At 53.2% G+C, this 25,529-nt stretch overlaps 1 protein-coding gene across 1 annotated transcript in view; it reads right to left on the reverse strand.

The window, feature by feature from the left end:
* Positions 1-11,757: 11,757 nt before the first annotated feature.
* PADI2 (peptidyl arginine deiminase 2) overlaps positions 11,758-25,529 on the reverse strand; it is a 40,775-nt gene continuing 27,003 nt past the window's right edge. Inside the window, exons 7-16 of the mRNA XM_028513894.2 lie at positions 24,849-25,027; positions 23,637-23,740; positions 22,760-22,871; positions 22,120-22,227; positions 19,583-19,734; positions 18,486-18,630; positions 17,416-17,509; positions 15,677-15,762; positions 15,249-15,377; positions 11,758-14,588 (exon numbers count right to left, since the gene is read on the reverse strand). Of these exons, the coding sequence (XP_028369695.1) occupies positions 14,355-14,588; positions 15,249-15,377; positions 15,677-15,762; positions 17,416-17,509; positions 18,486-18,630; positions 19,583-19,734; positions 22,120-22,227; positions 22,760-22,871; positions 23,637-23,740; positions 24,849-25,027 (1,343 nt within the window). The 3' untranslated portion in view covers positions 11,758-14,354. The remainder of the gene's footprint in view (positions 14,589-15,248; positions 15,378-15,676; positions 15,763-17,415; positions 17,510-18,485; positions 18,631-19,582; positions 19,735-22,119; positions 22,228-22,759; positions 22,872-23,636; positions 23,741-24,848; positions 25,028-25,529) is intronic.

Genomic DNA, 25,529 nt, shown 5'->3' on the forward strand with positions numbered 1-25,529 from the left:
CCTCCCTCCCTTCCTTCTCTAAAAATAAATAAATAAAATCTTAAAAAAAACACATATGTATGGAATACTGCTATGTGCCAGGTACTGGGATATTACAGTAAGTGCGTGGGTAAATCAGGCACAGTTACTGCCCTCACTGGATTTACTGATACGCAAGTAACAATTACAATACACTAAACTCCATTCTGTAGAGTAGGGGTGAGGAGGGAACTCAGCCCTTTGTGGCTTAGTTAGCCATTTAGCGTCAGAAACCGTTTCTTAAACGCCTACTGTGTGTAAAACATTACGACCCACCCTCTTACTTAATCCCACAACAGCCTGTGAGACAGAGCCGTGTGAGTGTTTTGTCTCCATCTTAGGTATCTGAGCTGCTTTTTCTCAGACCCGCCTAAGGGTCACCTTGGAATGTGCCTCGCTTGATTACTTTGCGCAGGGTGTGGCCTCGGTCCTGTAAGTCCCTTGGTCTCATCAGTGTCCTCAGGCACTTAGGTATGTAGGTAGTTGACTTTGCAGGTACCTGTGTTTTTCCGGAATGATGTTTTTCCTTCTGTGCCCACTTGTTTTTGACTTGTTTATGAAGGACACCATATTATATTCTTTGGTTTCTACTCTCATAGCTCATTTAGATGTTACTGGAGAAATTAAAGTGGCCAGACAAATGGCTAAGTTTTCAGTCTTGGGCTGGAACCTGGCTACCTTGCCATGTGGCCTCATGAAGGAGGGGTGTGGTGGGGCCAGGAGAGATAGCCTGGTGCCCTGGGTCTAACCTTGAATCCTCCCCTCAAAGCTGGTGACCTTGGACAAGTCTCTTCCTGTCTCTGGCCTATTGTGTCCCTGCCTGTGTCGTGAGGCAGTTGGGCCAGATGACTTAAGATTCTGCGATTCACATGGCAGTCTTGGGGGGCTGCCTTAGGGGTGACTGCTGACAAGGCCGAGGTCACCTTGACTTTTCATTGGGGTTGGCCCAGCTCTGGAATAGGGCTCCTCCAAGTCTCCCCAAGGGGCCTCTTGGGCCTCCCAAATTGGCTGAAATCATGGGAGCACTGTCACTCTCTCTCTAACTTCCCCTGGCTAAATTGTCTTCTGAGATGAAGGAGGAGTACCCTCTTTCTCCAAGAGACATGTTTCTAGAAAATTGATCTGAAACCCTGGCTGGCGTAGCTCAGTGGATTGAGTGCGGGCTGTGAACCAAAGTGTCGCAGGTTCGATTCCCAGTCAGGGTACATGCCTGGGTTGCAGGCCATGACCCCCAGCAACTGCACATTGATGTTTCTCTCTCTCTATCTCCCTCCCTTCCCCCTCTAAAAAATAAATAAATAAAATCTTACAAAAAAAGAAAAAAAAAGAAAATTGATCTGAGAGAGGCCAGTAAGCCAGGACCAGTGGAATAAGAAACAGACAGATAGCTAAACAAGCTGGCCATGCAATTAATAGCCAGATATAGAAGGTTACCTCCCTACAGGTAACATCTAGGTCTCAGTTGTTTCAACCCCAGGCCCAGAAAAGCAGAAAACTAGGTGGGTGACACCAGGACCAGCCGCAATGACTAATGATCCCATGCCCTGGCACTGGCCAATCAGGGGGGACCACGGCCCTGAACCCACACATCTGCTCCTGGCCAGTCGCCTTTCCAGTAACAGGTCCTCTCGGCATTTTCAGGGTTCTTTCATCTCCAAGTTAGATGCCACTCCTAGGTAAGTGGCTACCCTTTTACTTTGCCTAGGTCACCTTGGAAAAAACAGTCTGAGGCCAACGGAACTGAGACCTTGATTTATGAAGGGGTTCTTGGTGCCAAAGGGCCCACGTTCCCTGCAGTCATGTCATCCCTGGGCTTCGTGGGGATTTGGGGAGCTCAAAATGATGGAGGAATAAATTCCTGGGTGGCTGCACCTCCGCCCTGAACTTTGGGATTCCAGAAAGGCGCAGCTGCAGAAAGGCTTAGAAAGATTTTCATGGCCAGCTCCTGACTTATCTGCCCGAAGTGTCCTGTGATAAGACCCAAGGTTTTTCTGTTTGCTTCCACTTGTCTAGCAATTGAAGTATTGCCTTTCACGAGTCTGCTAGATGCTTTAAGTTTATGCTGAACCTCATCATTTACGAATGTGTTTGTATAAACAGTCTCCTTGAGTCCTCATAACAACCCTTTGGGTTGGAATAACTGTCCCCGCTTTACAGACTTTCTTGGCCTTTGGATAATGAGAAAGCTGAGCAGTGTTGAGTGGGCATCTTGCTTCAGGAGCTCTTTCTTCTCGAAGGGCTTGGGAATCAAGTGCAGAATTAAAAATTAAAACCAAAAGCATTGCCATTTATACAGTCAACTCTATTTCTAGTGTCTTGTGATGTAAGGTAAACTGGGTGGATTCCTCGCAGCCAGAGGGCTACGGAGGGCTGGATTTAGAGGGGGGAATATCAGATGATTTTATTGCCTGGGTGACTTACTTGCCTCTGAGGAAAATCCACCTCGCTCCAGTTAATCCCTCTGGTTCGGGACCCAGGGGCCTTTTCATTCAAAAGTCAGGATGTCATTTGCCTCCACTGTTGCTCTGTTCCATCTCTCTGGCTGACCCTTTCCCTTTGTGCAGTCGTCCCCTGAGCATCTCCATCCGCGTGTCCTAGTGGCCTTTAAAACTCAAACTGCCCCCCGACTGTACCTACCACCCGAGGAGCTCGTAGCTCCCCTCTTATCGGCACCGCCACCTCTCCAGTTTCCAAGCCAGAAACCTGGTGTGGCCCTTGACTCTTCCCCGGCCACGTGCCGTCACCCCCCAGCTCCCAGCACAGCATCCCAGGTTTCCAGGATGGGCCCACCCACCGGCCCTTCCAGTTGCATCTTTCATTGTGATAAAGCCCGTCCTGTTTCCCTCCTTATCCCTCACCTCCATGCCTTAAGGGCTTGTTTCCATGCCTTGGATCTGAAAGTGCCCTTTAAAGTTCTTTTCCACATGGCCAGTTCCTCATCATTGTGGAACTTTCTCTTCCCTTAAGAGATCACCGGTTCGCCACCCTCATCAGTTCTCTGTATCTGCCATCCGTGCACACACACCCAGTTTAACAATTACTCATTTATATGTCTGTCTTCCCAGACTGTGGGCATTTCAAGGGCATGGCCTATTCACTTAATTGTCTTTTTAAAAGATTTTATTTATTTATTTTTAGAGAGGGGAAGGGAGGGAGAAAGAGAGGGAAACATCAATGTGTGGTTGTCTCTTGCGCGCCCCCTACTGGGGACTTGGCCTGCAACTCAGGCGTGTGCCCTGACTGGGCATCCAACCAGCGACTCTTTTGGTTTGCAGTCCGGTGTTCAGTCCACTGAGTCACACCAGCCAGGGCCCATTCACTTAATTTTCTTCAAAGAACGTATTGCTATCTGCAAGTTTAATTTTAGTTCCTTATAAATATATTTTTTGTCCTCACCTCCCACACCGGAAGTCAAGAACTATGTCTATCTTGTTTACTGTTGTGCCCCGGAGCCTGGCACAAAGCAGGGGACCAATAAATGCTCAGTGAATGAACAAACTCATGTTTGTTTCCCAAGAGGGCTTGGGACTTAGCCCATAGTAGCTAGGCATTGATGGCTGTTGGCTGAATGAAGGAGTCAATAAAAACAGGACGCGCTGTCCCTGTTCCTTGCAGAAGGTGAAGGGAGAGACTGGGGGTGGGGTGGGTGGTTAGGGGAGCAGGGAGCTCAGTGGAGACTCCGGCAATTTTAATATCTGGGTCAGGACTAGGGCAAGATGAGTGTGCAAAATTTAAGAGGGTCAAACACCTTGGTCATTAGGATAAGTAATATTTTAATAATGCGCTATTAAAAAAGTAAACATGCAAAAATCCATAGTAGATGTCAACATTGGAAGTAAAGACGGTGTTCTCTAAGAGAAACCAGAGGACTGAGTCAGTCAAGGGAACCGGGAGCAACCCTCCTGGGTCCTCTTTGTCCTGGTGAAGACACTTGGTGGCCATCTTTGCCGTCATTGTTCAATGTGCCAGTGACAGTGATGCCGGGGCTGTCGCCACTGCTGCCACCGCTGCTGCTGCTGCTGCTGCTGCTTGTAGCTGCCACCTTCGGAGGACGCCGTGCCTGCCTGGCTCTCTGCAGAGCCCTTTGGGTACATTTTCCCTCTCTAATCTTTAGAACCCCCACGAGGTAGGGATTGTTGTCCCTCATTTACAGTTGAGGCAACTGAGCCTCAGGAGGGTCAACAACTCTCCCCAAGTCACAGAGCTAGGAGGTCCCCTCTTCAGTTAGGGAGACACAGTGCTCCCCCGGCATGTGCCCAAGGCTAACGGGAACGCGGCGGCTGCAGTTACCCGGCTTCACCTGCAGAGGGTGCCCTCACCCCACAGAACTGCCAGGGCTCCAGAGCAGCCCTTTCCAACCTGTTCTTACAACCCTCTTCCCTCTAAACCCTACCATATAATTAGACTGCTCAAAATATTCTCTCTGAGTGGGACGGGGACAATCATATGCTACAGGCTTCTCTAATTTCATGAGCAGACTCTATGGAACTCCCGGAGCAAAAGTCACGAGTCACCCCCACTCCAGATGGGGCTGCGTTTCACACAGCTGAAGTCAGCTCAGCTGCTGGGACTTAGCAAGTGGCCTAAGGCCTTCTGGGGACTGTCACGTTGCCGGTCCCTGTAGCAACACACTCACCCACATACACATGAACTCAGTCACCCTGCGAACCTCAGGGTCACTCCCATCTGCTTGCCACATCACCAGCATGTTCTCAAGTTAGCGGTTAACTGGGTCCTCTGGATGTCTATGGGTATGTGCTTTGCAAGCACAGTACATGACACAGCCCCCTTTCCAGCTGAATCTGAATTTTGAGCACCCCTAGCTGTCAGAGACAGAACCACGTAAGGAAACGCAGAAAAGGAACAGTGGTAAACATTCATCTGTAGTGGGGGCACGTCAGCTCACAGGCAACAGAACAAATCAGAGGGATGCAGAGAGCAAGCGACCTTCTAGAGAGGCAGGGAGGTGGGGTGGCAAAGTGTGTAGGCTTTCGGGAGTTCAAATCCTATTATACTAGTTATTTACTGTGTGACCTTGACTTAAATGCTCTGTGCATTATTTTCTCAAAAATAAAAAGATTTTATTTATTTATTTTAGAGCAGGGAAGGGAGGGAGAAAGGAGAGAAACCTCAATGTGTGGTTGCCTCTCTCACGCCCCGCACCGGGGACCTGACCCAGACACGTGCCCTGACTGGGAATTGAACCGGTGACTCTTTGTTTTGTAGGCCGGTGCTCAGTCCACTGAGCCACACCAGCCAGGGCAGCATTAGTTTCCTATTGTGTAAAGTGGGGACAAAGAACCATAGTCACCTCACTGGGAAGGGAGTAAATGAATTAGTATCTGTGAGGAGCTATTAATCTCAAACTGGTGGAAGGAAGCCCAGCTGGGGGGAAGAAAAGAGGTTAAAAGAACTGGGAATGATTAGGGGGAGGAGATTATGCTAATCACGATGGGGAGACTTCGGCATAAATAAGATGCCAAGGGATTCAGACAGCTTTAAACAATGATTTGAAAATACATATGTAATTACATTCTCACTATGTAAAAATTTCAAACAACGTGGATAAATTTAGCTCAAGTCCCCTTAGTCACCTTCCTTTCCCAGAAGTGATTATCACTGTCAGTTTCAAGGGATTCGCTCCGTGTCTTTTTCTTTGCACGTATACACGAAGGTCTGTCCGAAAAAAGTCCAGCCATTGTTAATATAATGAGAACGGTTTGTGTGACATCCACGTAACCTGGCAGCCGGGTGCGGGGAGGGTGGACTGGAATGCGCGTGTGTGAACAACAATGACTTCACTCTACTAGGCAGTGGGGGCGGTAGAGGCCACTGAGTGCACGTGTGTACTGTGTGGCCGTTGCATTCAAAATGACCGAGCAAGTAGAGCAACAAACCTGCATCAGATTAAGCTTGAACATTCCTCTGTGGAAACTATTCGGATGACTCAGAAAGCCACAGCTATGGGTGACTGGTGATGGGCAGCTTCATCGTAGCAATGTGCCTGCTGCCGTATCACATCTCATGCAGTTTTTTTTTGCAAAACATCAAATCGCCCGGGTGACTCAGCCTCCCTACAGCCCAGAGTTGCCGCCCTATGACTTCTAGCTATTCCCAAAACTGAAATCACCTCTGAAAGGGAAGAGATTTCAGACTGTCGATGAGATTCAGGGAAATACGATGGGGCAGCGGATGGTGATTGGGAGAACTGTGTGAGGTCCCAAAGTGCCCACTTTGAAGGGGACTGAGGTGTCCTTGTCCTGTGCACAGTGTTTCTGGTATCTTGGATCTTCAATAAATGTCTCGATTTTTCATATCACATGGCTGGATACCTTCTGGACAGACCTTTGTACGCATGTATGTTTCTACAGAAATCCATGGCTTTGCTTGAGGTTCTTTTTTCTTTCTCTTTCTTTTTCAAAAACACCACCACCGAGTGCTCTGCCTCGGAGCCCTTCCCTCGTCGGTGCACACGGACCTATTTCATTCTGTGTGCCTCAAAATATTTAAATATGGGGATACGCCACGGTTTGATCATTCCTCGGGCACATTAAAGCATGTTTTTTTCTATCAGCTTAATGGCATTACAGACATAGATGTTACTGTCCTCTTTCTAAAATCCAGGCAGGATTGGTCACATGATCGCAGTTGCTCCAAACCTTTAGGGGTTCCCCTTGCTCAATCCTAGTGTCTCCAGCCTGACTTTGGTCTAGGTCTCAGCCCCTGCATGGCCACCGTTCCCCAGACTTGTCATGCACCCCCCTTTGGATTTGTACGCAACGTGGCAGCCCTTTTTCCCTGCTCTCCCCAGTCACCCACCCCTACACGCATCCAACAGTCCCTCATCCTAGCCCAAATGGACACTCTCTCCCAGCTGGAAACAACGGTGTGTGTGTGTGTGTGTGTGTGTGTGTGTGTGTACCCACAGCTTTTTGTGCCTTAGTTGTTTCCCCTTTCAGCAAATATTTATCAAGCACCTACTCCACCTGTCCGCCTCTTTGTGTTCCTGTCTACCTGGCTCAGCCGCAGGTCTCTTCCGGGCTGAGATCATGTCTCATTCCAGGGGCAGCAGGCATCCTGGTTTGCCCAGCGCGATTCTGGCTTTCGCCTGCTATCTTGGTGGGATTATTTGTAGCCCCCCCTTTCACTGTGGTTTAGGTGAACAACGATATGATCTCTCTAGTTTTACCTGCCATAGATGCTTATAGTAAGTGTTAATGGAAAAAAAGAATGAGTGGGTAAAAGAACGGATATTATTTGATTTTCGTGATTTAGGGATGCCATCTTACTCTGAGCTAAGGCCTCCAGGCCACATGCTGTGCTACATAGAGGCCATTGCTCTCTGGGCTGTGTTGCCTTTGTGGGGTTCATAGGAACCCTGTAATCTCCAGGGTAGGTAGTGGGGTTCTCTTACTGTAACATTCTAACAGGACATCTAGTACGTTAAACAATGACTGGTGCAAAGGCGACATTTATGAACAAAAGAATGGTGACATTGAACTTGGGTTAGGAAGTCATTTCTAAGATGAGGTGGTCAAGAGTGGGGAATTAGCAGGGGGGCTCTGGAGTCAGACCACCTGGGTGTGAATCCCGTACTTCCTGCTGTGTGACCTTGAGCAAGCCACGTCCTCTCTGAGCCTCCGCTTCCATATCTGTGGAAGCGTGGACAACAGTAACCTCACAGCTTTGCTGTGAGAATTAGATGAGATGACGAGTGTAAAAAGTATTAGGCTGAACCTTATGAAATCCACTCTCTGTGGCCGTTTTGACCTTCCAAATGGCATTTCCTATAGTTCAACCTGGCAGGTGCCTGGCATGTGGCCAGAGTTTAAAAAACGGTGGTTATTACGACTTCACATGTGGGTGGGCTGATATTTCTGCTTTCTGGCTGAACAGATGGTCTGTCCTTTCATCCAAAATATATTTGCTGAGCCAATGATGCCCCAGGAGGAACACAAAACATTCCTCTTAGGGAATGTTTCTTTATTCCATTTCTTAAGCGTGTCTCTTTAACACATCAGCAGCCCAGTGGCGTGTGAATAGGGCCTGGACCTGGTCGGGGACTGTTCTGAGAGCGTCACCTTGGGGGATGCCCACAACTGTGATAAAGCAGGTGTCGGCTTGCAGAGCGTGAGGGGCCGAGGCAAAGCAGGTTTGACCTGAACTTGGCAGTCTGCTTTGTGACTAGAGAAGATCAACCCTGTGCTCAGGGGTCAGGGCTGAGAAGGAGCCCAGCTGGTGGGGGAGGGGGGCTGGGGGAGTGGTGAGTGCTCCCATCAGCCAGGCTGGGGGCAAGGCTGCAGAGCTGAGCTCTCTGCCTGAGCGTGTCATCCTTCTGGTTGTCCAGCTGGAGAAGAGATTCTAGCTGTCCTTTGGTGTCACTCACTATATTTAGTTACAAATAACATTGTCATCATGTATCAGGGTGCAGCCAAGGGGGGGGGGCAAATAGAAATTTGTAATGGGGTCCAGAACTCAGGGTGTCCAGAAAATATTAGAAAAAAATATAGGATGTCTTCACCCCTACAAGTCTGAGCTGGGGGTGGGACACATGGAGCAGGGCCACTGAGAGTTGTTTTGAATAGCAACTCTTGCAGCTAACCTCTAGAATGGTTGTTTAACACATCTATAACCTTTAACTGGTTTCACAGATATGTTAAATAGCTGTGGCCACGCTCTGAGCCAGGGGGACGGGAGTGACTTCAATCCAGAATGTAACTGGGAGGCAACCCCCACTGGTTATAGCACCTGCATGAAAGCTTGGAGATGATTGGCTCCACACCACAGGGCCACACCTGCACAGACTTACTGTGGCAGCCCAGTAAAGCTGGAAAAATACGGGAATGCTGGCAGGTGTGGCCAATTGTGGGAGGAGTTGGAAATGGTGTGGCAGAGAAAGATTGGTGCTGGGATTTAAACCCGGGTGCGGCAGCCATGTGGGGGCTTTTTGGGACCACATAGGTTGGGCAGAGAAGAACCATGTGGACTTCTATGTCTTTTTCTGAAACACGGTACCCAAGACTAGGCAGAGGGGAAGGAAGGACTGTGCATTTGTGGGTATTCTAAAGGACTTTGCAATTTCAATGAAGACATTGTCATTACTCTTAAGTTTGTATAACTCTTTAAATAAATACTCCCTTTCCTTTTCACCAATCTCTGGCATTGAGAGATGTCTTTCCCTGGTGGTGGGCAGGGCGAACCTAGTACGGGGTGGGGGACCCCCAGAGCACAAAAGTAGGTCCATTTGGCAATAGTATATCATTCGCACCCCCCTGGGTCTGTTCTGTAACAATTAGTCTCCTGGACCTAATGTCACTTGGGTGAGGATCCTGGATAAGTCCCTCTAGGGAGGCGGGATTCATCCCTAGTTGTTCTTTTGTTGGGGGTGGGGAGAACCCCACTTCCACAGGCTTCTGGCTATGCCATGGCGTGGCTCAGCTCTGGAATGAAGGACTTGGGGTAATGAGGCCTCACCTGGGGCCCCAAGACAACATCTTACATTAAAATGCAGAATCAGGTTGTGTCCCAGGGAGAGGTGAAGGGAAGGGGGCTAGAGGTGAGGGAGTTATGTTTTCCCTTTCCATGGGCTGGTGGGGTTCCTGCTTTGACTTGGCCAAAGGCATGCCCCTCGCTGAGAAGGAAGCCAGGCCAGGTGACATGGCGGCAGCCATGGTTCAGGCCAGAGAACCTTCTGGAGGGGCAAAGCTCTGCACACCAGGGCAGAGAGGACCAGTGCTTACTTTATCCTTCTCTTTTTGGTACTATAATGACAAACCTTTATTGGTCATTGCAGCCAGTCTAGCTGGACTCTGGGGCTTTAAGAAATGTGCCCATCTCTACAACTGGGGCTCAGCCTGGCAGAGACTTCCAGAATTACGCCTCCCAATATGGTAGCCACCTGTGGCTATTGAGCATTTAAAACCTCACTAGTCCGAATACAGATGTGATATGTGTAAAATGTACAACAGCTTTCAAAGGCTTACTACCAACAATATGTAAAATATTTTATTAATATTTAAAAGTTTGCCCTGGTTGGGTGGCTTAATTGGTTGGAGCACTGTCCCATACACCAAAAGTTTGCGGGTTCGATCCCTGGTTGGGGCACATACCAAGTGTGCAGGCTTGGTCCCTGATTGGGGCATGTATAGAAATCAACCAATCAGTGCTTCTCTCTCTTTCTCTTACCCCCTTCTTCTCACTGTAAAATCAATAAACATATCCTCAGGCGAGGATTAAAAAAATATTTAAAAAGTTTTATCACATGTTGAAATGACAACCTGGATATATCAGTTTAAATAAAACATGTTATTAAAATGAACTTCACTAGCTTTTTACTTCTTAAAATGTGGCTACTAAAAAGTTTAAAATGACCTATGTGTCTTGCATTATGTTTCTAGCGGGAACTACTATTCCGGAAGTCTCTGGGTGGCTTTCGCCTATTCTGAGATGAGTGGCCAAGTGTGAAGACACCACCCGTGTGGGTTTCACACACAGTGTCCCTTGGGGATTCTCAGAAACAGGTGGGGCAGGAGACCCCATGGAAGACTGGCCTTGCTGTGGCTTGGGCCACATGAGTTGGGTATAAAAGAGAAGCGTGACCTCAGGGGGCTGGACCCATGAATGAAGTCTGGGAGTAAGAGAACTAGGGAGCTTTGTTTGCAGTGGCTGTGGCAGAACATCCATCCAGAAGCCCACGAGGGGGCTAAGGGGGTAAGAAGCCACCAGGTGCAGCCCAAAGGGCTTGGAAGTGGCTGATAGGCCTAGCAAGCAAACGGGGGACTCTATTTTAGGGCCCCAGGAGTTTGCTCACAAAAATCCTGTTATGCTATGGCTATGTTGTATGGATTTCTATACCATGGGTCAAATCACAAACACCTATGAGTAGTGACTCCGTATTATGAGAACATGGTCTTCCCTAGAGTAGTGGATACATTCGGAGCACGACCCCGATCCTCTCCTGGTTTTGTGAGCTCATCCCCAGCTCCTGGGACTTTGCTGCTAAATCACTACAGCTGTGATGCTGTTTAGATGGTTGCCTGTGGGTTTCCAGTGCCCTGTGCCCATGCAGAGAGCCAGGTTTTCACAGCCAGTGATCGGCTGGTGCAGGTGCACAAAACTCCAGCTGCAGGTGCCAGAACTCGGAGCTGCCCCGTGGGTTCCGGAGCTCTCCCCTGCGCAGGCTGAGGCTGCGGCTGCACTCACACTCTTGTTTGACTCCTTGTCTTTTTCCATCTTGCTCCCTTTACCCCCTTCCCGGTTTCTCCTAGACATACTTCCTTAATAAAGCACTGGTCTCAAATGCTCATCTCGGGGTCTGCTTCTGGGGAATGCCACAAAATCACAGTCAGACCTTAGTGTGGGTGTTGGTCTTGACTTTGGGTGGTGGCCATGTGATACACGTCCCCTGAGTGTGTGGGGAAGCCATACACTCCAATGCTTGAGGTACCCCACTGAGAGCCTTGATCCTGTGCCCAGAAGGGCAGGGGTCGTAGAGCGCGGTCTGCCTCACTCTAGGCTGTGCCCATGGAGCGGCGGCGAACGTCACACCCACAGCCACGTGACTTCCCCTCGGACCTTTCATTTCATTTCATTTCATTGCTGCTGTACCGGATGCTCTCTCCTCGTCTTTGATCTGACTCACGGCCTCTTGTCCAGAGGGTTGAAACCATTCCATCTTCATGACAGCCCTGCCCTCTTACATGAAGTATTTCGAAATAAAGATCGAAACAGGAACTTTGCTGAGTTTTGCAACACAGAGTATATTCTAGGCCTACATTTATAGGAAGTGGTGGGAGGGGGTGAGGAAGAGCAGTGAGTCCACGGTGCTGGGGCAGAGGGGGGTCCACACCGCGGGCAGCCGCACAGGCGGGCGAACAGATGGGAGCAGGTATCTGAGCCCTAACGGTTCCGGCGTCACCAGGAATTACTGACTTATCGATGGGGGGAGCTTTAGAAAACTCTATAAACACACACCCTCTCCACATGGGAGGTACTCACTTCCCCTTAAGATAGACCAGAAAAAAATGAGAGCAAGCCCGAATACCCACATCAACCAAACACACACACACACACACACACACACACGCCAAACTCGAAGTCTCCAGAAAAACACCCTCAAATAGGCACTTGGTGTCTCCAGCTCTGGGGTTGGAGAGAAGATCTGGGGCTTTGTGCCCCTGAGGCAGGGGCCACTGTCCCCGTGGGGGCGGGCACAGCATGTCCTGAAGGCTCTGGGGTCTGATCTGGTGGGTGGTCCGGGCCCAGCTGGACGGGAAGGAGGTCTGTTTGATAAAGACCCTCTGCCTCCCGTTTCACTGAGACCGTGACTGCAGACGGTGCCGTGACCTGCGCATTTTCTGGGCACAGCAGCCTGGCACTTCTAAAGGGCACTGCGTGAAGGGGTGAATGCTGGTCATTTAAGTGTGTGCGTGGCACGTTGGGAACTGAGGGGCTCCACGAGGTGGGGACCTCGTGTCCAGCTTGGTGCTAACCACAGAGTCCTCAGAAGCCAGCACTGTGCCTGGCACTTAGTAGGCACACAACAAATGTTTATGCAATGACTGAATGAAATAACCTGGGAAGAAAATCCCTTTCTCCCGAGAATACAATGTCATCATCTTTTCACTGGTTATAAATCGGTTTGTTTTGACCTTCAACATGGAATTGGGATTCATTTATTCTCCTGACATCGGCTGGCCCTGAAGGAGCTTTTGTTAGTTGGAATTGGGGCTTTTCAGTCGGTCAGGCTCCAAGGAGAGGGCCTCCAGCAGACTCGCTGGTGCACTTCCATGGGATGACCAGTCCATCCCTAAGGCCAGTGGCTAGCCCAGGCTCAGCTGTTCTGGCTGGAGGCTAGGTCAGGTCCTTCCTGTTGGGTCTAATGCCTGGGCAGGAGGCCTTTAGTTATATCCCGGGGGAGAGTCTGAGTGATGAAGAAGCCCGGACCCCTTCCCTAGCAGCCTGAGGGGCCGGTGTCCGGAATAGGAAGCAGAGGCCCTGTGAGAGGAGGGGGGCTAGAGACTGGCCCTGGAACTGAGACCCGGGCAAGAGAAGATGGGTGTGGCTGGCCCCAGGGCCTCTTTGCGCACTGAATTCTCAGGCCACAAGGGTGCAGGTCTGGGGAGAGACCCCCGAGCATCTGGGAGAGCCTGTGTCCGTGAGACAGATGAGGCGTAAGGAACGTCTCCGAAACGGAGACGGCTGCTCTGATAAGTCTGCTTCCAGGGGAGGCTCTAAGCGACATTATTGGACCCTCAGGGAACGGGGAGGCTAGCCGTGGCGTCAACACTGCAGAGAGAAACCCAAGGGGGAGGGGCTGGGAAGGAGTGAATGGCTGGGGAAACCACCTGCAACCCCAAAGGAGGTGAGTTTGAAAGGATAGCAGGTCAAGGTACACCAGGGTCCCAGGGTCCCTTTCCACGTGATCTACCTTGACCTTCGGGGCATGGCTACCAGGAGAACTGGCGAGCCCAGAACCTCCTTCCCTTCACCTTCATTCAGTTTTGGGCAGGAGACCAAGGCTTCTTTGGGGGAATGATTTGGGCGTATGAGGTTTCGTTTTGCTTTTCACGTCAGGGCCATACTGCTACTGACCAAATGCTCAGCTAGTTTTCAGGGGGGACAGAGCTGAGGCTCATTGGGGGTGACTTCAGTGGACGCTGAGGGTCTTTGAGGAAAGGCAAGGCAGATACCCCAAATCCATCCTCAATTCCTGAAGGTCTCCCCATGTATCCGGTCAGGCAGGCGGAAGCCCCAGGGGAGAGCTCAGGAAAGCAGGGAAGTGACAAGTCCCCTATAATGCAGCCCTGAGAGCTGGGTTTTCTTTTTTCTTTTTTATAATGCATGCACCTGGCTGAAGCGTCCACCTCCCAGATGGCTTTCTCAAAGAATCTCACTGCCAGCCCCACACCTGACCCTTCCCCGCAGGCTCCTTCGCTGTAGAGGTCTCCTTCGTGGTCGAGCTCTGGGTTGAGTTTGATGGCTGACCATGTGGGGAGCCTATTTTCCCCTCTTCCATGCTTTAAAATCCCCCTCTTGTGTTTCAAATTTGCCCATAAAGGGTAAGCCCGGGGAACCTAGGCCCCCACCCTTGACCCCAATAAAAGCAGAAAACCCCAGGCCCAGGCGTTCTCTCTCTCCCCGCGACCTCGCTGTGTGGCCCCCGTGAGCTTTGTAATTTCCAGGTCCTGGGAGTCACACACTTTCTTGGTTTTGTTTTTTTGCAAGTTCTCGGTGGTCATCGCGGAAAGGCTTCTCGCAGTCCCAAGAGCCACGGCGCTGGCCGAGCCACAGCGCAGTCTCGGCAGGCGGACACCGGCACGCGGCAGCCCCGCGGGTCAGGGCACCATGTGCCACCACTTGAAGGGGAAGGGCTTCCGGCGCACGTTGGTGCCGCAGTGCACCTCGCCCAGGAACTTGTGGTAGGCGGAGATGTCGTCGATGAAGGTGCAGCAGAGGCCCAGGGGCTCCAGCAGGGAGCGCACGTGCGTCTCCAGGCAGCACACGTCCTCCACCTGCGGCCCGAAGGGCTTGGGGATGCCCAGGTCCTTGTCCAGCACGATCATGTTCACCTGCAGCGGAGGGCGGGGCGCCAGCCCCTGTTCAGTGCGCACCTACTATGCGCCTGGCCCCGTCCTAAGCTCAGGGGACCCTCCCAACAACTCTGTGAAGCAGGTATTGCGATTTACCCCCACTTTACGGATGAGAAAGCTGAGGCCCAGAGGGGGCTAAGCTGCTTATATATGGCGGAAGCAGAAAAGCAGACAGCCTGCTTCTGTATGTACATGCATGCGCATGCCTGTGCACATGGCTATATACGTACACATCAGCATGTGCATGCACACACATGTGTATTTGTATGTACATGCATGTAGGTGTATATGAATCTACATGTGTGTTCTAATCTCTTTCTATCTCATAGAACACTCCCCTGTATAACAAGAACCCCCCTGTCCATCCCCTGTCCATAAGGGCCTTTTTAACTTACACAGCCCCTCCCGTCTCTCTAAGGTAAAGGTTCCCAGGCGCCCAGTGAGGCAGCTGAGACCAGCACATCTCCCCTCAGAGAGAGTGAAGCCCAGAGAGGGCAAGAGCTTAGGGTGGGTGGGGGAAGCCACACAGCATCTCAGCCAGGACTGGGACCTGGGCCTTCCGATTGGACGGCATCTGGCCAGGGGGCCTGGCCGCCCCGTGATGGGCCTGGATGGGCTCTGGGGTCCCGAGCGCCTCACCATGTTCGGGAAGTAGGCTCTGGCCTGGCGGCCCTCGTCCATCTTAAACAGAGCGGGCAGGTCGATGATGTCCTGCTCCGTCAGCCCCAGCTCCTTCTTGAGGATGTCACGGTTCCAGTCCAGGCAGCGCTAGGGCAAGTGAGAGGACGTCCCCACCACTTCTGTCAGGTTGACTCCTGTCGGCAGCCTCGGACCCAGGACCCCAGCCCTCCCCAGCGCCCCTCTCCCCAGCAGCGCTCGGTAACAGCAGTGACGAGACAGCGAGGGAGAAGATCCAGCAAGAATACTAGCACGTGCTCAGCAAATGAATCACGCCCAGCGCTAAGTGCTGGCCACACGGTATCTCGTGGACTCTTCAGTCCACCCCACGAGGTGAGAGTGCAGGTGACCATGGTTTGGATGAATAATCATGAAAGCCCCACCCTCACCTGGAAGTACTGGTTCTCCTGCACGAGGCTCTCATTGGACAGAATCTTGTTGATGGTGATCCGCTTGTTGCTCATCCCGGCCAAGCCTGTGGGGTCAGAGGAAGAGGACCGTTCAGCCTTAGGTATGTCAGCTTTTGAGCTAACTGCTAGGAGGAGGGCGACAGGGAATAGGCGGGGCCCAGGGGAGCTCTCCCAGGGGAAAGGAGGCGCCCTGTGCCTGGGGAAGGCAGCCCACACTCCTTTCCCCAGGGTTGCCCACGTTGCCTGGGCCACGGACGGGGTAGCAGCTGCCTTGCTCCCTCTCTGGCCAGAGGGTGGGGTGGCCCAGTTAGCCACCTGGGTTTCACACCTGGAGCCGGCTTTTGAGGACGAGCAGCCCTCCAGCGCGAGTATGGCAGAAGCAGGATGCCCAGAGGTGTCACCTTCTGGCTTTCCAGGCCCACCTCACGCTCGGTCCCTGCCCTGGTCTGTGCCCGCATCTGCCTCCTGGTCCACCATGAGGGCCCAGCTGGCTTCTGCCCTGATGCATAACACCTACTGCTCACGGAGCACCTACTATGTGGCAGGCACTCTTCCAGATGTTTTACATGGATTAGCTCAGAGGTCATCTTCCCCACATTTCTATGAGGGAGCTGCTAGAATTAAAGACAGGGAGATGGAGGCACAGAGAAGTTACAGGACTTGTCCAAGGTCATAGCGCCAGGGGCACGTCCTGCTCTGGGAGGAGTGTGTGGTCCTCCCAGCTTTTTCCAGCTCGGCAGTGGCAGAGAGAGGGGGGCTCTCGCCCTGTCCCTGAGCTGTCTCCGCATCACCACTTGGACCTATTTGAACAAAGATACTGGTCCCTAGATCCCATCTATGGGTAGCTTTGGAGGTAGGTTTAATCTAGCAAGCAGCCTCCAGAAAGTCAAGACCTATGCCTACCAGTTCAAGAAAACTAATTCCCGTCAGCGAAGAATTCAACAAGGACGGGGGTCTCAGACTGGGCTTGTCTGTCCCGGACGTCGCTGCCTTTGGCCTGGAGGGCAGTGATGTGTGTGAGTATCAACCGGCCTTAGGGACGCAGAGTTTTGGAAGCAGGCAGACCGGAGAAACCAAGTGAAAGTGACAGAAAGTAACTTAAGAAAAACCGAAGAAACTGGCATGGCCTGTCTAACCTGGCTCACTGTGTCGGCCTGATCAGCTTTCCCTTTTTCCATGGTTAATTGGAGAGCAAGCCTCATCCCCGCCTGTGTGTGTCCCAATTACGGGGATGTCTCAGTGACGGAGGCGTGGTACTCTCTCCCTCTGGGACCCACAGGGATGGTGCCTGGCTGTATACCCACCAGGCCCTCAGACGCCCCCTTTTCTTCCTGCCCCTCCAACGAAGGCACGTTTCTCTTCCTCCCTTTCTGAAACACAAGCTCCCTGAGAGCAGACTGTACGGCAGTTTGGAACCATCTAACCCTCCTGTGGGTCTGGTGCCATTTAAAGGAAACTCCGGCTCCTAAAGAGGCACGTGGGTGGCACTGTGGACGGTAATAAGGAGCCGTGGGCAGCTTCGTGGTCCAGCTGGCCACAGCGCGGGTCACCAGGGGCCAGGGCTGCTTCCCACCTTGGTGACAGCCGTGGAGTGGACCAGCCGCTTTTAGAGGTGGAGCTGGGTGCTTAGGGACAAAGAGGTCATGAGCCCATCCTCCCGAGGGTCTCTCTGGGGGGCTCATCCCTCCGCTCCCTGCCAGGGCCCTGTGGGCACTCACCTTTAAACATGATGGCCTCGCCATGGCCTTCCTTTTGCTTCTCTCGGAAGAGCTGGTAGCAGGCCGAGGTGCTGGCCATGAGCATCCGGAATTGCTGTGGGAGAGCAGCCAGAGGGACAGTGTTCACAGAGGGGAAGTGGCCAAAGAGCACAAGGAGCCCCCGCCCCGAGGGCCCAGAGCCCTGCCTGCCTGGGTCACAGCCTCCCCCACACCCAGGGGCAGAGGCTGCCAGGCAGGGTTCTCCCCTTTCCGAGGACCACTTCCCGCCCTTCCTGCTTTGGGAACTCCTGCACCTCCAGGGCCGCTGAGTCAAAGCCCGGAGTCAAACGTGGCCTTAGGCAGGGGGTGGGGAAGGGTTTCTTCACGTTGCCAAGAGGACAGACCACGTGCACAAAATTTCCAGGGTACGAAGTCGCAGCCGTTCCTCTCACTTCAGAAAATGGAAGAACCTCTTTCACGGGCCTAGGCCCACACCCCACGCTCCCTACAGCATCAGGGCCAACACAGCAGCCCCTGGCCCTGAGTGGTTATTGGACATTTGGACTATGCCTAGTCTGAACTGAGATGTGCTATTAAGAGGAAAAGAAGGCCCTGGCTGGCATAGCTCAGTGGATTGAGCACGGGCTGGGAACCAAAGTGTCCCAGGTTCGATTCCCAGCCAGGGTACATTCCTGGGTTGCAGGCTATAACCCCCAGCAACCGCACATTGATGTCTCTCTCTCTCTCTTCCTCCCTTCCCTCTCTAAAAAAATAAATAAATAAAATCTTTAAAAAAATTATCTGTTTAAAAAAAAAAGAGGAAAAGACACATCAGATTTTAAAGACTTACCAAAAAAAAAAAAAAAAGAGAATGCAAAATCTGTCACGGATAACTTTTACATTGGTTACATGTTGAAATGCTAATAATATTCTGGGAATATTGGGTTAAACGTTGACCTGCTGCAGCAACAACATACAAACCAGCTTCCGCCTCCTTCCTTCTCCCACGTCCTCTGCACCCCACCTTCTGCTGACACACGGGCAGGGGTTCTCCATGACCCTGTTCGCTCCAGCCTCAGGAGCCGGCTCACCTTTGTGCCCGGGATGGGGATGAAGGTCATGAACTCGTCCACGTGGCCCACGGTCAGCCAGTCCGAGTAGAGCTCTATGGGCGCCTGCACCTGCTGGGCCTGCAGGAAGTCCCGCACCACCTTGGTCATCCTGCGACCTCCGGACCTGGGGTGGGGTTGGGGAGGAGGCGGCTTTTCAGAGCTCTGCCCGCGTCTGTCTCACCGCAGGCCTGCAGCCTCTGGGACCCAGCCTGAACCCAGGGTGGCGTCAGCCTAGGAGTCTTGGGAAGGAGGCCGAGCTGCAGGGCCGAGAGACCCTGGTGCAGGCAGGAAGGGGGAAGAAGGAAGCATTGGCTGCAGCTAGGGGCTGTGCACAGGGCCTGGAGCACTGCTTAGTCCCTGATGGTGTCAGCAGGTGTGAGGAGGGCAGCTTCTGTGCTCAGGGGTCCTGCTTGGACTGGTGGAGGGGGCTAGGGCACAGGCATGGCTCCTGAATCTGCCCTAGCCCTTGTGTCTCTTTGCTACATTAACTTCCACTGAATTCATTTTTAAGCAACTGACGCCTCCTCCAGGAAGCCCTTCCTGACTGCTAGATCCCCTAAGGTCTCCAATCTCCCCATTATTGCCCTGACCAAGGAAAACTCTGCCTTTTTATTGATTGGTGGGTCCTCTGGGGATGGAATGAGGGCATTGTGGACAGTCCATGGAGCCAGGGACTCACGCTTTGGGGCAGGGCCGTGTCTCCTCCTGACTGTTGTGTATGGGTACCCTCAAGGGTTTGCTGGTATGCTCCCACTCATCCTCATCCTCTTTCAGTGTTCCTTCTCTGGACTCCTTCATCCCTTCCCTACCCGGTCTAGAATCTCATTACATACCCTCCCATGCGGAGAAGAGAGGTATTTATTTAGTTTTATATTTGATGCTAATTTATGCTAAGATGTACAGGCTAACTTGGTTTTCTTTCCATGAATGCCTGTATCCTATCAGAGAGTCACGGGAGGGGTTAACTTTCCCAGTCACGCACTCCCTCCGTGTGTTAGCAACCCGGGCCACTCCTAAAGATTAGACCCATGAACCTCCCGCCTGGCTGCCCCCAGCCCTGCCCTGGCTTCTCTTACAGTGGAAAGCTGCTCCCGATGAGGATCCGGCCCAACGGGTATGTCTTGCCATTCACGGTCACTGGGGGACTGACTTCCAGGTTCCCAAAGGAATCAAGGCTGGTGACAGGCTCAAAGAGGGGTTCCCGGGTCACGTAGCCGAAATCTGGGCCCTAGGTAGGGGGGCACACACCCATCATTAGTGTTCTGCAGCCAGGAGTCCTTAGCCCCAATGAAGCCACCTTCTGATGACCACTCTGACCACCTTTGGTCTGGTACTGTGGGCACTTAGCCTCCCGGGGGCAGGGGGAGGTCGTCCATGGTGTTCTCAGTCCCACCAAAGAGCGGGACCTGGGAGAGGGAGGCTGAGTTTGTGAGCATGTTGTGTGAGCTGGGGATGCACGTGGTATATAAGTGTGTGTGTGTGTGCATGCGTGCATCTGAGCTCCTGCACGTGCCCCCGTTCCCCGAACACGAGGACACATCACTGATTTCAGGATTCGTCCTCTTGTGCTGTGGATGCCCCTGCTCGTTTCCTCATTACTCTGACCCTCAGTGCCCCCATCTGCTGGAGAGGCGCTGGGTTAGACGACCTGAGGCAAGGACAGAGTTTGTATTATTGGTCCCAGGAACTCGCTTCTCCCTTCTTTGTAAGAGGATTTAGCATTCTGAGCTATTGCTGTGTGACTTCTGGCATCTCCCTGTAGAAGGAATATACTTCCCTGCTCAGCATCAGACTTGATCATGTGACTCACTTTGGCCAATGAGATGTGAGCAGAAGTGATACATGCCAGTTTAGAGCAGAAGCCCCAAGCTTCTCTGTGTATGCCTGCCAACTCTCTCTCTCCTCTCCCTGCACCAGGAGAAGGGCATTTCCCAGGCTGGGGCTGCTCCCGCCACCTGGGCTCTGGAAGGAGGAAGGAACGAGGAACCTGGGCTCTGGAAGGAGGAAGGAACGAGGAAGCAGAGCTGCAGACAACCACCCGGCAGCCAACACGAGTGCAAGCAAGAAACGGTCCTTTGTTGTTGCCAGGCATTGAGACGTGGGGGCTGTTTGTCACCGCAGCCTTCCCTGGTGAAAGCTGACCGATACATGCGGGAAGGGCAGATGCGTAAACTCTGTGACATTTCAACCTCTTCCCAAGCAACCATTCTTGTCACAGAGCCCAGATGGAGCCTCAGAACCCTTCTTAGCACAGATCTCCAATAGACTGCAGTTGGCATAACCCCGTTGAGATAACCTTGGTGACCCCCTTGGATTTTAAGGTTCCTTTTATGATTTTTTTTTGGTAAAAAAAAAAAAGAGTAGAGACCTTGCTTGGGAATCGGCACTGGGGCTGGGACTAAGCTTGTCTGACAAGAATTCCTGTAAAAAAAATGTGGAGTAGAGAGGTATGTGGCTCATCCTGGCCCAGCCGAGAGTCTCCAGGGACAGCTGTGGCAGGTGGGGTGGATGGCCACGGCTTAGCACGTTCTTGCCTGGGAGCCCCAGATGGCGCAGTGTGGTCTGCCGGGGGCCGGGGCAGCTGGGGCTTCACGGCCTTGCACACGCAGGCAGGCAGGCAGGCACGCGGCACAAAGCTGGGCTTGGCACGGCCCCCAGGAATGGTGTGGCCCCAGGCTTCGGGAGCAGGGCAGCCTGGGACACTGGAGGCAGGCAGTGACCCGGGGAGAGTGAGGGCAGGGCCTAGGAGGCCCCGATCCTTCTGCCCACAGCGGGCCAGTTTGACTCTGCAGTGCCGGAGGAAGCGGACTGTCCCCACCGAGGACGGTGGCAGGGCTGTGGGAGGACAACTGGAACCACAGCCAGTGGCGGGCATCGTGTCGGGTGCATCACGTACGCCCTAGAGGATGCCCCCAGTCTCCACACCGATCCTGTGAGAGGGACACCGTTTCCGTCCCCGCTTCACAGAGGAGCAAGTGGAGGCTTCCGGAGGCGGAGCTTGCTTGCCCAAGGTCACACTGCTGCTAGCTAAGGTCAGGACCGTGACTCAAGGCTGGGTCCGCCTGCCACTCCAGAGCTTTGTGCTCACACCAAGGGCTTCACCCCCTCTGCGTGATGAGGCGGCTAGGTGAGCGAAGAAGCAGGTGTGAGCCTGGCAAGGGGTCGCCTCCAAGGGGAGTGGAAATGGCCTCTGGAATTGGGGGGGGGGGGGTCAGATTGTGTTAAAAAACCACAGGCACTGAAAACCCCAGCTTTAACGAACTTTGAAGTTGGAACCATGGTTTTTGACAATTGCTTAACTGTAATTTTCCTCTCTGAAACTCATTTTGCTGCACGTTTGGGCATGGGGCAGTGGCAGAAGGCTTGGTCCCCGCCCTGCCTTTGTCCCCCACAGGTCCCATTTCTTGTTTAACAGAAAACTCTCCATTTTTCGGAAAAGCATCCATGAACCGAGCAGGGAAGGACCTTAGAGGTCACTGTTCCCACGGAAAACGAAGGCCCTGGGCACATTTGTCAAAGGCACCCGAGGTCTCCTGAGCACTTACAGGGCAGCCTGTAAGAGTCCCCAGGCCCGTGCCCATCCCCCACACCGAGGCGGCCCTCCGCATCTCACCAGCAGCTGCTTCACCGGGAAGTCCTTCAGGTTTCCGTCTCGGGGGGAGTCCAGCACCACGGGGAAGCCTTTGTGGGGGGCCTCGATGTAGCCAAACTCGATTTCGTCCTGCGGGGACAGCAAGGAGAGCCGTCAGAGGAGCGCTGAGCGCCGCCCGTGGACACCGGCCTGCCTGCCAGCCTCTTCGCAACAGCTGTATCCTTCCGCAGACGGCCTCTGCACGTCCCAAGCACGTGTGTGTGTGCATGCCAACCCCGTTTTATAAAACACAACCGGTAACACCCTGTGTACATTTTCCTGCAGATAATACCGTATCTTGAAGCCTATTCTGTATTTATAGGTTGGCTCCTTCTTAGCCGTTGTATAGTGTGCCACTGCAAGGCTGTCGTATCGTCCAACTGTCAGCTGTCATATGCTTACCCCGTGCCCGGTGGGTGGACACTTGGGGTGTTTTACAGCCTTTTGCTACTTCGGCTGCAGTTAGCTGCCTTGTTCCTCTATGCCTGTGAGCACTCGCGCAGGTGTGAGCTGACAGCAGGACTCCCACACCTGGAGCTGCTGGGGGCCGGGGTGCTGACGTTAAGCTGACTGCTCTGGCCTGAGCCCTGGGCCGGGTCCTTCCCAGCCTGGGTTTCCTCACCTGGATCCAGCGGTCCCCTCGGTTGATGTACTGGAAGCAGACCTTCAGGTCGCAGTTGGTTTTCTCCACTAGGCTCTTCACCTCTTTCAGGAACAGGTAGTTGTCCTTCATGCTGAGACGTTTAGGGAAGAGGGGAAGGCCGGGAGAAAGGGTGAGGAGGGGGGAGGGCCAGCCCGCTGAGGTGGCAACAGCAGCTGGCTCCTCTAGGCTGCGCTAGGCAGGTGAGGCCACAGTCACCTTTGCAAAGGCCACTGGACTCAAGGGCCAGGTGAACATCCCCACACGTGTGGTGTTTGCCAAGGTCACGAACAAATAAAATGAGGAGGGACCCCCTGTCTCACCCACACCTGTCCCAAAGCCTTGTCTCTGATTCCCTAATTTCCAAAAAGGAGCTCTTCTTAGCAAGGCGGCGGGGGATGGGCCAGGACCGCAGGGCCCTCTGGGTGTGGCCAGCACCCACCTGCAGGTGCGTCTTTCCCCTGCTTCTCAGCTTGCTGTGGCTGTCTAGCACAAAATAGATGCTCACTAAAAAAATTGCTGACTGAGCGAGATGAGTATTGCATAGGAGGCTCCTGACTCCATAGCATGGGCCAAGAATAAGAAAAGAAATGGTAACTACTATTTTCAGAGCTCGGACTCTGTGCCAGGCCCGCGGATGAGCGTTTTGCCTGCTCCGTCTCCTCTAATCCTCCCAGTGACTCTGTGACGTCAGCGTTTCAGAGAGATGGAGGCACGGAGGGGCCGAGTGAGTCACTTAAGGTCACACACACCCAGGGAAGGGGCAGAGCCAGGGTCCGAATGCAGGTCTGCCTGTCCCCGAAGCCCCGGCGTTAGCCACCTGGCCACACAGCCCCTCCACACCGCGGCCACTGCTTACCAGCACACATACACGGACACGGGAGGCAGGATGTTGGGGGTCATGATCCACGGAGCAATCCGGAAGACCACGGTGTCCGTGAAGATGGGCGTCAGGGGAATCTCCTGGGTGTGGGAGAGAAGGGGTGGGGCATCGAAAAGTCTGGTCAGGGTGCTTTTCACTCCTGCTTCCCAAAGTGGGCAAAACTAGTAACAATGGCACATTTGCTGGGCATGTACTGTGTGCCAGGCCCTGTGGTGCTTTTACACGAACCAATGTATTCCGCCTTACCCCAGGGGGCAGATGCACTGTAACCCGTGTTTTGCAGATGGGGAAACTGAGTCACAGGCCTCTAAGTCACAGAACTCTTATGTAGCTGCAATAGGTCACACAGTTAGCAAGTAGCAGAGCCCGGATTTAAACCCAGGTGGCCCAGCAGCTGAGTGCCCTCTGGACCACTTTCTGATCTTGCCCTGTCGGGGTTCTGTGCCTGGAGTCAGCCCGTGTGAGGGCTGAGCCAGCCACGGCCTGCTCCTGTGCTCGCTCTGAGCACCTCACCCTTCTCCGTGTGTGAGCGTCTCAATGTTTATTAGGGACATTTCGCTGCATCCAGATTGTTCTTTGTTCTCAGGAAAGACTCAGGAAGCTTGCCTGGCTCCTTAGGGAAAATGAGAGATGATCCCGGGTCCCTCGGCAGGAGTGGCTTTGAAAAGTTAAAGAAAACCGGACCTTACCCTTGATGGGCAGGGCGGAGGCGGGGCTGTGGGGGTGCTGGCCTTCCCTGGCCAGGCCTACCTTGGCGTCTCTGCGGTGCCCGCTGGAGCACCGCTGGGAAAATCCCCCTCCCTAGGTAGGGTTAGCCTCTCACTTTTCCCACAGACGCTAGGGTGCTTTGTGAATCAGTTCTTCCAAGTTCAAATGCTCATAACCATCCCAGGAAATAGGAGTTTTTGTCGGAAACCAAAGCACAGGGAGTCAATTCACTGGCCCAGGCTCTCATGGCCTTGAACGTGGGCAGTCTGACCCCAGAGCCCACGCTCATCAATCTAAGACAGATCCAGCCTCACCTGAATGTGAAGGGTGGGGGGCATCTAGGTCTCCAAGCCTGGACTCTCCCTTGGTGCTCTGATGGGAGTGGAGCATGGTGGGGGGTCCTGGGTGTGCCCCCCCCAGAAGGAGCCCTACGTGGAGCCTGGGGGCAGCCCCCCACGGATGGAGGCCTGGAGTCCTCACCTCGGCCATATACTCCAGCAGGCTGACGTGGATGGAGACCAGGCCCGGGAAGCCCTCGTCGGGGAAGCGCAGGCCTTCCACGAAGAACAGCAGCTCCGCGGAGCCGCCCGTGTACTTGACCACGTGGTAGAGCTTCTGCCGGCCCAGGATGTGCATGTAGCGCTGGCCGAAGAACGGGTCTGCAGGGAGAGGGACCGATGTCAGACCCTGGGCCCCCCGAGAAGAGGTCAGTGGGGCAGGGTCGCCAATGGGGGTCACCAATGGGGGACAAGATGGTGGAGTGACTTGTCCTCCAGGTGAGGAGAGAAAAGCACAAGCAGAAAATGCCACCAGAGGGGCCGTGGCCTGGTCTTCGCCCCAGCATCACCGGGTGTTACCCACGCGACTCTGAGGCCATTCATGGACCTTCCTCATCTGTAAGAGGAGCTGGCTCTCCCAGGAACGGCGTGCGTGGAATGATGGGAGGGGGTAACTGAGCAGTAGTGACGCTGAGGAGAGATATTATTGCTCCTGTTTTACAGAGGAGGAAACCGAGTCTCCAAAAGGAGAAGCGGCTTGTCGAGGTTGCATAGCCAGTAAGCGGCTGAGCCGGGACTCAAAGTCACGGCCAATTCCAAAGCCCAAGCTCCCCTCCCCGTTGTATAAATAAAACACCAGTGTGCCCGTTTGCATCAGAATCCC

Source organism: Phyllostomus discolor, chromosome 5 (assembly GCF_004126475.2).
Source record: "Phyllostomus discolor isolate MPI-MPIP mPhyDis1 chromosome 5, mPhyDis1.pri.v3, whole genome shotgun sequence".
Classification (NCBI taxonomy): domain Eukaryota; kingdom Metazoa; phylum Chordata; class Mammalia; order Chiroptera; family Phyllostomidae; genus Phyllostomus; species Phyllostomus discolor.